Consider the following 12,544-nt stretch of genomic DNA (forward strand, 5'->3'; position numbering starts at 1 on the left):
CTCTTTATTCCATAGTAATCTTGCAGCTAAAGTTTAGACAAGAACTGAGAGCTATATGCAGGTCTTTGCTATGGCTACATAGCCAATGTTAACATTAACATCTCTTAACTTACCAGTCTAGAACAAAAACTGCGAGTTCATCATCTAACTTCATTCTTTTACTCGCCAAGAACTGTCCTCAACAACACCAATGTTTTTTCCTTCTACTGAAGTTAGCATGCTAACCAGCTAGCTCCAGCCAGTCTTGTAATACCACTTTGCAATACTTTCCATGAGAGCATGAGAAGAAGAAGAAGTAGCGCTGGCCACAGGAAGAATTCTAGCCTCCTGTCAGCACGACAATGGCTGAAGCTATTGTTAAGTGAATAATGTTAATGCTAATGTTGGCTATGTAGTGATAGCAAACACTCACATATAGCACCTTTAAAGTTATGATCCTACATAGAGATGTAAAACAACATAAAACCAGAGAATATTACCTCATCTGTGCCCACTGCTTTGCTGCTAATTACCATACCATACCATACCATACCATACTCTTTCTAACAGATTCCCATAAATCTCATTTGAGGCAATTACTTATACATGTGTGCATGCATACAAGTACTTTTGTGTTTGTGCTGCTTATGTATACAGGATAGAGAGGGTGAATATGCGTTTTGTGTGTGTGTGTGTGTGTGTGTGTCACTTGAGCATCTTTTATTCATGCCACTGTGACTTGCAGGAGCCATCTTGAAATTACATCTTTAATGGCCATTGATCCACTCCACCCCAGGGAGCTGGATAGTATAACTGTAGTCCCAACGCAGACTTTTTTAAGTAGTGTGCAAGGTTGTCTCACACTGCTGAGATGACTGAAAATGTATTTTTCCTTTAACTAGAAAACTTCTTTAAATTCCTGAACTTAATTTCTTATTTTAGTATCCACAGTGCCACTAGCAGTCTCATCAACGTCAACATCATCCTCTTTGAAATTAGCTCCAGGAGCTATTGCCTCTGTGCGTTCCTCAATAGCTTGTTCCGGAGAAAACCTTAGAATAATGATGGCCACCTTATTCTGTTCTCACTCACAATGGCCAAGGACAATTACCCATGAATGAAGAATTAGTCAGCACAATTTCAAAAGGTTGTTCAGTCACTGAAGTGAACGGGCAGACTTGAGTGATGGCGTATTGAAAAGTCAGCAGACAACGACCTAAAATAGTGCAAGGTATGTTTGCAGTAATAGTTCCTTGTCCTTGACTAACAAGTTTGACAATAGAATAGGGATGTGACCGCGAGCAAATCCGAATCAAATCTCTGTGTTTTTTTCTTTCTTAAGCCCCCTTGGAATAAAGCTATCGCGTAACATGATGAAGCAATAACCTCTACAGTTTAGGTCAGAGAGTATGATAATACTAGTCCGATAGCGAACATCCCCACCCTTATTTGAAATAAATATTCATTTCATCTCTGCCTTGCTTGGTCTCCACACAGCTCCCTCTGGTTCAGTGGTGTGTAAACAAGTGCTACATGTGGTGATATTGGCAGAGGTCTCTCTGGGTTACGGTGTGTAACTGAGATAGAAATATATCATTACTGGGTGGGGACTGAGGGGATCTGAGGGACAAAGAGACTGAAAAATAAGAATATTGGATTCCGTTCCACACACACAAGCTTATGTCCTTACATGCAGGCTGTCTGCTCCATCTGTCTGTTTTGCTCAGACACGCACACATATACACAAATACGCACACGCTTGCACACACTTAGCATAGGGTGTCTGTTAACTGCATGCGAATGGGTGATGGACTGCTCCAGTGGCTCTGCCGGTAATATAATCTTCTCTATTCCCCCAGATCCCACACCAATATGTCACAATTGTCATTTATTCCCAGCATGGTCGCCCACAATCAGATGGCTTTTCACACTGAAAACACCCTGATCCTGTCAGGATGATGAACACTTCAAGTGCACTCACATACACCTTCAAATGCATATATACATTGTGTACTAACACGTGTTGCCCTTTGTGTGTGTTTGCTTCCACGTTTATTTATTTAGTCAGTTTTAAATATGGAAACAAAGTCAGACTGCCGGCGAGTGGCTTGCTGGCTTGCTTTTGTTTTCTCCATTTAAATGCAACACTATCTATCTCTCTCTCTCTCTCTCTCTCTCTCTCTCTCTCTCTCTCACACACACACACACACACTCACAAACAAATAAACTCTGTCTCTGTATCAAGTTGGACTGACTATCCAGATAATGATTCACGCCTTCCTATTACAACAGGAAAGTGGACCAATTAGTGCATCTATGGTGTGACAAAGTTGAACTAAATGTGTAAATATGTGTGTGTCAATCATGATCTTGAGTGCAGACCTTTCCCTGAACTAAACATGTCTTGCATATGCTTGACAAATGCATCACACTGAGCAGTGAACTGCTAATTAAAAACAGACACCTACTTGTCAAGAAAGACAAGTTATTAATCAGTGTTTTCTTCACTTTTGAAACCAACAACCTTTTCTGCATCTATACTGTATATACTTTCATATAGCATTTCTATTGGTATAGTACAAAGATAATGGTGACAAAGCTAGCCACCATGGGAAAAACGCATTTAAATGTTTATGGATTTGATTTGATTAGATGTGACCTTTCGTGGTGTTAAAAATCAGATTGGGAATTTGTCTTCATTCTGTGTGCGAGATTAACATGCCTTTTTTTTCAAGTGTTAGAGGATGTTCTGAGGAAGTCAGAATAAATGTGATGACATAGATTCAATATCATCTCCCAGCTTCAGTTAATCAAATGGAAAGATAACCATGATATCTGCTTAAAACTGTGTGGAAAACCAGCATTGATTTGGGCTTATCTGCTTGCTTATCTGGACCCTGGGAAACACTAACTCAAGATAGCAGGCTGAGCTGTCTGGGTTTAGGCTCAGGTAGAGAGGGTGTAATGGCAGACGCTGAGAGAGCTTTTCAGTGAATTCAGCGAGGCCTGAAACATCAGCTCCAATCGACATTCCTGACGAGTCCAATGGCAGATCTGACAAGAATCTCCTAATCTGACATTTGTATAAAGTCTCAAGGTTTGACTTTTGGTTTTTTTACAAAGAGAAAAATGACTACATAATACAGATTTTTTTTCCTGTCTTTACATAAAAAACTGTCTCAACAATGTCAAGTGTTATGAGACATGTGGTACAGAATACATTCACACAGGAGAATGAACCTGAACACAGAATTTGTGTCCTTTCTGGGCAAAGAAGTACAACCTTGTAACAGTGAATAATATATCGATATAATATTGTACAAGGCCCAAATTAAAGATAGTCGTGTGCCAAGTTGAGGAGAGAATTATAGCATCTGACCTTAATGAGAAAGCATATCATCTTGAGACTACCTCCACTTCAAGCCACCAAGGATATCTCTGACTACCTGTTCACTTTCTGTGGTAAATTAAAAGAACATAATGTCCTGGCTAAGCTTCCATTTGCCTTAGAGGGAGCTTTTCTCTCAGTAGTGGGCTGCTGGGAGAAGCAATAATCACCCATAGAGACACAATAAGCCTGTAAGGAAAAATACTCACTCTGCTAATTACAATATAGACCATTTCTATGTGCTTCATGTTCCTCAGAAGGGCAAGAGGAGGAAATATTAAGTGGAGTAACAAACTACTGTAATGCAAAACAAAAATGGAGTGATTAGATTACAAAAATGTAAGGGAAAGATTGCTAAGATTATTATTTACAGGTCATAAAAATGTGATATTTGTCATAGAGTAACAAGTGTTTTGTTTCACTTTGATAAATGATATGCATGTAAAAAAATGTGAGTTTTTTTTTCCTCTTAATGAGCATAAGGATAGGACGACTATTAACAGTTAACATGCTGGTTCAGTGCTGTGATTGATAAGATGTGTCCGCTGTAGTTTACATAGTGTTGCAAAAGTAAATATAAATATATTGTAAAACACATTGTACATTCATTTAAGAATGGGAATAGATGCACAACAGATGGGAGACAGAATTAGTCACTATTGTTGGTGATACCAAAGAAGCTTAAGGAAAAAAAACTGATAGCAGAAAGAAAAGTATTAATATGCAAAGTTAAAAAGCAAAAATCATGCATGCTTCGGCGAAAATTATTTTTGTGGTTTATTAATCCTTTGTATAAGCAGGGAAATGAAGTCTGTGAAGTGTCTGTGTTTTACGCATCTCAAATGCTTCTCATGAAGAGAATTTTACTACATTTAATTGGGCATTTAGGATGTGCAACACCTGGCTGCTTGTTATTCTCATTACAGAGTTTCAGTGATCTGTTTGGGTTGTACAAAGATTTTGAGATTTTGACAGTGTCTTTCCAATCATTTGCATGTTTTATGGCAGTTCAAAATAACAGCAAACCCCTGATTTTCAATCCTTTCTCTTTGTTTACACTTGCACATTTAAATTAGAAAAGGGTGATTTGCATTTCGCTATCTGACTTTAATCTGCTTTGAGAAACAACACAGAAAGTTGAAAGTTCTGTGCAACTGTGACAGTCTGCCCCGCTGGGTTTTGCATTTTATTTGATAGAGAACCTGCATTTGTTTCTCTCTTCCTCAAAAACCTATTGTCGTCATTTCATGTCCCTCGCTCTCTTCTCTTTAATATCTCTCTCATCCTGTTTGTCTCTCTCTTCCTCTCCTTTTCAAACAATTACAGAGCGGATGGTTCATCAAGTAGAACAGAACAGGAGCAGGGTGGAAATGAGGTGTGGAGTCCAGTCAGTGTGATTTAGAACGGCCCTCTGATAACAAGGAAGGTTAATGTATCGGTCTCAGGCCAGAGGACACATGCTGAATCTGCTCTATTAGAAACAACTTGTTCGGAACAAAAATACACTGTTGAGACATCCACTGCTGCAGTTTCATGGTGCCAGTTTTGCTTTTTTTAAAAAGTCTGTCCATTTTTAAAATATTTTAAAACACAAATTAGTATTTTATGGCACACTTGTGCTCTGTTTGTTTATTACAAAGCACAACAAGGAATTGAGTACCATGCTGTGATATGATAAACAATATTTTTTAGTATCTCACAACACAGTGGCGGTGGAAATGACTCCTTAAAGAGACAAATTGTGGGCCTAATTGAGTTGTTTGTTCCAAATGGAAACTAGCGCATCATATGTGAGATAGAACCAAATCAGATAGCTCCAATATGACTACTGACACAGAATGATAAAACTGTAGTAAATAAATTGTTTGATGGAAAAAATGCTAACAATAATAAATATTTGGTCTAATTCATGAGGAAATTCCAGTCATTCCAGCCATTACTCTCACTCTGAAACCCCTGACATAGTGTTTCTATGACATAATGCTCTGCTCTATGTATCACACAGATGTAAAATGCAGATGTTACATACCTTTGACCTCCTTTTCATTCCTGAACCAGCGCAGGTCAGCGGCGGGCTTGCTGCCCTGAGTGATGCAGGTCAGAGTGATGTGGTCTCCCTCCATGGCGGGCTTCGTCAGGCCATCGATCTCCGGCTTCTCCGGTACACCTATAGGATGGGGTGGAAATCACAGCGATGGAACTAACTGACACGCAGCAGTATGTCATTATGCAACAATAATATTTTTATGCTTTGGTGGAAGCTTTCCTCCAGCTCGGGCCTCCTACGGGGAGATTAGAGAGCAGAGAGCAGAGCAAGCATCCCCGAGCAGTGTCCTGCTCTGACAACACATCAGGGAGGATTCTTGCTTTGGATGGTCTCTCTAACCGCTGGGCCATCCCTTTCTTTATGGGTCGGTTCACGCGAATTACAAAGAACCATATTTTCTCATGTACACCTAGTGGTATTTAGCCATGCAGACAGTTTTGATTTTCTATGGCCAGGCTGTGAGACATCTGTCTGTGCCACAATTCAAAAACAAAAGGGGTGAATGGAGTTTTGTTTGTGGTGCTCACAGAATTGAAAAATTACATTTAAAAAATTCAACAGCAATGTGTCTTCCTAGAACAAATGCCTGGGTTTCTCTGGGTACTTCACATGGTACTCTGGGGACTTCTACTAAAGAAAGTGTAAGTTGAAAAATATGTGTACGCATGTGTGCACATGTGGATAAGCAAAGAGCTATGACCACAGAGGAGGCCATGAGGTTGTACAGAAAATGTTAATTACTGGCCTTTCCTATAATGAGTGTTTAAAGTGTCTGCCTTTCTAATGTCAATGAGCAATAAGTCTGCCTCAGGCTGAGTGACTGAAAGGTCTGTCCATCAATGCCATTGACTGGCTCTGGCCTTGTCTGTCTCACCACCTCCTGCAAGGTTTATTGCAGGAGTTAAAGGTCCTCCTGTTTTTTTTTTTTTTTTTGTTTACCATCCTTTTGTAAGGAGTAAACAGCACACACCATCCTAACAACAACTGCTACTTCCCAGTGTGTGTATTTGTCTATGTAAATTGGTTCAGTTCATTGTTTTCAAGTGTGTAAAGTGCAAGTGTCGTGACATCTAAGTATTGTGGTGCGTGTGTAAGTATGTCAATGAGTTAGTGTGGCTTGACTCAGAAAAAGTGCATGATGGGTTTTTTCTCCCAGACTGAAAGAGAGCAGATCAAATACAATGTTCATCTTATACAGTCAAGTTCCCCTTGGGTGGCTGGAGGCTGCAAAGCTTTAATCCTTCTCTCTGTTTGTGTGCGACTGCGTGTATTCGTGAGTATTGTGGGTGTGTGTGTCTTTCTTCTCTCATTTGTGCATCATAGATTTGTGTGTGTTGTGGTGAATTTGTGTGCGCACGACTGTTTAAGCATAACCAAAAGCGCTTTCAAGACTTGAAAAAGAAATGAGAGATCGATTTCTGATGCGTGATGAAAAAAACAAAACTAAAAAAGAGACAGAAACTGGATTTCACTGATAATTCATGTGGTCATTGTGAGAAGTTATTATGAACCAAAGTCAGTTACTTATAACTGACTTGTATTCATATGTCTGATTTGAATGCTAAGCCTGTCATGTCAATCTGCTGGTCGATCCGCCACTTTGGTAGAGGCTGAAATACCTGTTGGATGGACTGCCATGATATTTTGTGCAGACATTCATGACACACAGCTGATGAATTTTAATGACTTTGGTGACCTGGCGCCACCATTAGGTATTACCATGAAATTTGCTACACACATCCATGTTCCCCTGAGGATGAAGTGGACTAAGTTTGGTGTGCAAATACCTACCTAGCATGGTTATAGACTCTCAGTCTTGTTGATGTTTATAATATTGATATTATATCATCATTTATATACCGTAGAATTCATAAATGAATAATGTTAATGGTTTATTCATGATTGTATCTGTGGTAATAGCTGAGCAGATGTTTGTAATCATTTACCAAAAATATTTTGAGAAGATCTGAATGTGATGCTCATTTCATTGCATGTTTAATAAAGAGTCTGGCATTTCGTCCAAATGATTTTCAGTATTTTCATGTGCTCATTCCCAGCACTCACTGTCCTAAAATAGTGGCAGATAAACCAGGCCATTCCCAGACTATTTTGTATGTTTATTAAATTTCCCTCTCTGCTTCCTGGCTTGCACCATTAACTATTGTCCAGTATTGCAAAATAATTTTCTCCATATCCTTATTGAGCAGTAGCCTTTAATGTCTCTAATTCTCAGAATGCTTGTTAACACAGAGAGTCAGCTAATGGTCCTGGAGGGCACTAGCACATCTATTAACATTAGTAAAAACTAATTGGAAAGATAATAAGCCCAGTGGCAGGAAATTAGACAATGTTTTTTGTGTGGCAATGTTCGCAACACAAACATTACTGAAGGGAGAGACACACCAAGGTTGCACAATTGTCTGGAATTGTTATTATTATAATAGTGTTTTGAAATTGACCCATACACAAAATGGAATACACATAATGATAGAGTCATCATTTCATACATGTGCTAGAGTTTGTTTTTTTTTTCAGTGATTGCACTACACTACAAAATCTAGCAAAAATCCAATCTCTTAATGTTAACAGTGGAATATTTTGAGAACTGCACAAATTTTTCTCCCAATTTTACGGAAACCTTTTAACATGTTTTTGCTAACCACAGCTATCGGCAATGTACCGTACTTTTTGGGGCTCATCTTCCTGTATATTTGGCAATGTTGTTGTATTTTTTAAAATCTAAAACCTCCAAACAAAATGGATTTTAGTACTGGTCAGATCCTATAAGGGCTTGTCTTCATCCTGTATGCTCAACAATCCACAATCAACATAAGCTTACATGGATCATAAGGCACTGCAGCCACAAGCCATGTCTGAGTGAGGAGTATAATGTTTTCTTTCTTTCTTTTCTTTTCTTTTCTTGTCATCTCTTTAACCTTCTACTTTTGCTTGCTCTACAAACATGTTTCCTCTGCAGCTGAAAGCCACCAAGTCACATCTGTTGTCCAGGCGCTGTTGTGGGCAACAGGTGTGTAATTCTGGGGAATGGAGGATCTTTTTTTTTTTTTTTTTTTTTAACTTTTTGCAAACCAGACAGACTGAGGAAACGTGACTGATGTTAGGTAACAGTGTAATCCTCAAATGACCATTTCTTTGAGGCAGGACTTGTTTATTTAGATCCCGTACTCACCTAGAACAGTCAGATAGGCTTTGGCTGTTCTGACAGGCATGGTGAAGAGAGAGCAGGTGTACATGCCCTCGTCAGACAGCGTGACATCACTGATACTGATGGTCAGCTCCGACCATGATGCACGCACCAGCTCAATCCTGTTGTCCCTTAAAGCTGGACAGAGAGACAAACAGAGACAGAGTTAGCAAACATTACAAACTATTAAAATATCATGATTATTATACACAATTCTAACATTTTCTAACATACAGTGTAATATCTACTAACAGTTTAGTTGACTCTCTCTCTCCCTTAAGCACTTTTGGATAGGTAGAAGTAGATCATATAATGTTTCTGTATTGTATCAACAGTCAGTTCATCCTCTGTCTTTTTTATTGTGGTAAAACTGAGAACTGTGTAGAGCTGGCAGTCCATTCTGTTACGTCAAACAGAGAGAAGGAAAGAGCGACAGAGTAGATTAACAAATGCGAGATCACAGCAGCATGACACAGCAAAGTGAAAGAGAGATCAGTGGTGAGCTAATATTTTGCTGTCCCTCTGTTATGCAGTGTGATGCTAAACATGTGCACATTAACCCCACACACACAAACATACACAATATTCTTAAACAACATTATCAGAGCAAACTATGGCATGGAAAAATATAAAGAAGTTTTTGACCTTGAATAAAAAGAGCATCTTTATCCAACCCTTCCTCTGTACTTGCAGTAATGCCTCCAAAAATGGACAATTCAGCTTTTAATGTGCTAATTGAACTGTCCTATAACCACACGAACTGGTAAACAAGGATTTGCAAATAAAAATAATACATGTGCTAGCAGAACCTAACTGTGTGGTGTAAATAATATATGTTTGAATAGATTTAAATATATAAACAATCAAAAATCGTATCAAAAAGAGACCTCAAAACTGCACTTTCTGTCACACACACCTCCACAGCAGACCGCACTCATACATCCATCTCTGCTGGAAGCCCTCGTAGACATTTTACTTATATGAAAATGTAATCTTCCAAAAGACATAACGGGAATGGAAATCAATAATGCAATAACAGGCTGAGAAAGGGGCCTAATGAGAGTTTGGCAAGATGTGCGACTAGAAATGGATTTGCTGAAATTGAATGGCCAGTTGAAAGATACTCCACGATTTTTAAACTAGACTTTATACTTAATATCTATGATACAGTGGGAGCATGCACTAAAATTTCAGACAGTGGTAGCACTTTGAAAATGGCACGATTCATGCCTGTTGTGTCCAAAGGGTGCATTGTGACAAACAAAACTGCACAAAAGTCCTGTTTGTTCTTTGAGAAGAGACCATATGGACTATTGAGTGCGCAAAAATTTCATTCATTCTGTTTCTATGGCCTTTCCTGCTCAAGAGATTTACTCAATCCTCCTTTCTGCAAGTACAACGCCTTTCCACAAACCTTATTTAATGTGAGCAGCTAAGGCTACTTTGTTTTCACTCTCGATCAAAGTGACTTGGAGCACACCTCCCACCAGTGCAGTGTGTGCGTTTGCATGTTCGATTGCGCATGATTCAGTTTAGAAGATAAGAGGAATGATTGTTTGTGCACAGATGTTGATATTCTTTTTCATGTGTGGCCACATGAAAGAATATTCTTATCTTATGGTAATTGTCAGAAGTCATAACAAAAAGTAGAGCACCCTGGTTTTGTAATCTCTCTACAAAAATTCTAAAAGTAAAAGCCATTAGACAGTCTGTTTGTAGAGTTCTTTAAAGAGTGGCTGGCTGACTGGTGAGAAACAATACCCAAGGTATCTAAAGTATTGAAGCTGTGTTTCAACATCCTAAAGCTATAAGCCATCATTAAAAAAGTCATTTTTTCTTTCACAAATGTTATAACTTAACTTTCCCTGGCCCACACAAATTGTGCAAATTATTCTCAAACTACAATGCAGACATGAATTAGTTTATAGTCTATATGAAACACCTGATCAGCTCAAAATCTATATGATACAAATATAAAATATGTTATTTGGAGGATGTAAATCATAGCAAGAGTCAGTTAACTTTGGAAGTAGCTGTTCAGAGCATTGCACAGACAGTATCACTGTTTAAAATGTTACTTGTGCCAATTAATTGTATTGGCAGATTAAATTTGATTGATTAAATCAATGCCATCTACTTCTGTATTAGTTGTTTTTTTACACACGTGTGACTGTAATATGTAAATCACTGTCAGTAAATGCCTAGCTTTCAATGTAACACTGAAAGGAGGCACATAAGCTGCATTCTCTTTACAGCTTCTGTACATGCATGCTGCAATGATCACAGCACTGGCGAATGTAGGGAAATGTCAGTGAGCACACTATCTCGTGTCATTTGGTCTACCAAGGGACAGGATAGCTTTGCTTTGCTGGTTCCAGGCTAAAGACCTACAGTAAATGGTGGTTGAATTGTAATCAGTATGGCTAAACGACAGCTGCTCGCTCTCATTTATTGTTGCATTTGTTCTGTCCCTTCCTGTCCCTCAAAACACTGGTTATCTCTACATGCTGTGTACTGAGCACTGAGCAGGAGTGACATGTTGATATGAGCACATGACGTATCTTTAGGCTTGGCACTGGTGACAGTACATTCCTGTTTTCCTGTTTGTGTGTGTGTGTACATGGCCATCAATGCAAGACCACCAGTGCACGACCACTGAATTAGTTTTAGTGTAATGCACTGCCAGTTCAGGGAATGGTTAGACCTGTCCTGTAAAGACAGTTGCCATGTTTCATGCAGAATGTATAAACACAAGTGTATACACCATGTCTCATCAAAGAATAAACTAAGACAAAGAATAGATTATTTGGACTGATTCTAGACAAGGAATAGATTATTTTTGCCTCTGTATATATCTCTGTTTTCTTTTCCTTCTGTCAGTCTCCCAGTTTTTCTCCTTCCTCCCACCTGCAGACCTCATTCTGTCGACTCAGGCAGCTCCACTAACCTGCAAAAGTGTGCAAGTTAAACAATGCTTCAATTCAACTGTTGTTTTATTTGCTTTGGGCAAGGAAGTATGAGCAGGCAAATGTCAGAAAATACATTTACTGTTGCTGGCTCGCTAGCTGTCGTGATGCGACTCTGCTTTCTTCCTCCCCTCTTGTCACCAGCCTATTGTGGCAAGTTGTTTGTGTGACATTTAGCAATATGAATAGATTGATAGAATATTCTGACTTGTTGGTCTATTTAAAAAGTTAAATGAACTTCAAAAGTTGTGATGATATTGTATTCACTCTAATTGTAATTTGTTGAATAACTGGTATTATCAAAACATCCTGCGAATCATCATCTGCATGATAAGAGCGACAAACACTGAAAATAATATATGATTCAATACTTTGAATCTGAAGACTGTGATGAGATTAGAATCTGGATTTAGTATACAATAATGCTCAAAATGTTTCTGCATTTTTGCAGTGCCAACAGGCAGATATAAGGATATCCTAGATGCCAAAAAGCAGGATCATCCTGATCCCCCCGGAAGGGTGGATTCAGGCTGGATTTAGAAACATGAAAGGTGTTATATGTAACCATGAAATCATGATATAACTGGTAAGGATCCTATAATACAGCTAAAAACACTGAAAAAAAGTCTTTCCTACATTTAATCAAATGAACAAAAATCCTATATTGATGGCTAATATGACAAATAACTACGCTGCCAAGATTGTTTTGTCTCCTGTTTTCTCCATCTGGACTCTTACTTTTGTCTTTAATTTCTTATGATAGTTTGATAGCTTATTTGTCTAATTTAATTTAAATCAGACATATAAATTCAAATAAACCTTATTTATTTAAAATGTGAAAACCACACTTTTAAACACTTTGGAAATGTAGAAATTAAAGCTGACATTAGAGATCCAAAAAAACATTCATATGCAATACAACACAACAATACAATAAAAAAGGACTGGACGCACCCAAA

General features: G+C 38.4%; 1 protein-coding gene across 3 annotated transcripts in view; it reads right to left on the reverse strand.

Moving 5' to 3' along the window:
- Nucleotides 1-12,544, reverse strand: part of cadm2a (cell adhesion molecule 2a) — a 195,206-nt gene that overhangs the window by 29,175 nt on the left and 153,487 nt on the right. For all 3 annotated transcript variants that reach the window (XM_018691985.2, XM_018691986.2, XM_018691984.2), the window contains 2 exons: nucleotides 8,605-8,757; nucleotides 5,397-5,534 (listed from right to left, as the gene is read on the reverse strand). In XM_018691985.2, coding sequence (XP_018547501.1) covers nucleotides 5,397-5,534; nucleotides 8,605-8,757 — 291 coding nt within the window. The remainder of the gene's footprint in view (nucleotides 1-5,396; nucleotides 5,535-8,604; nucleotides 8,758-12,544) is intronic.

The sequence above is a fragment of the Lates calcarifer genome, linkage group LG20, assembly GCF_001640805.2.
Source record: "Lates calcarifer isolate ASB-BC8 linkage group LG20, TLL_Latcal_v3, whole genome shotgun sequence".
Lineage (NCBI taxonomy): Eukaryota > Metazoa > Chordata > Actinopteri > Centropomidae > Lates > Lates calcarifer.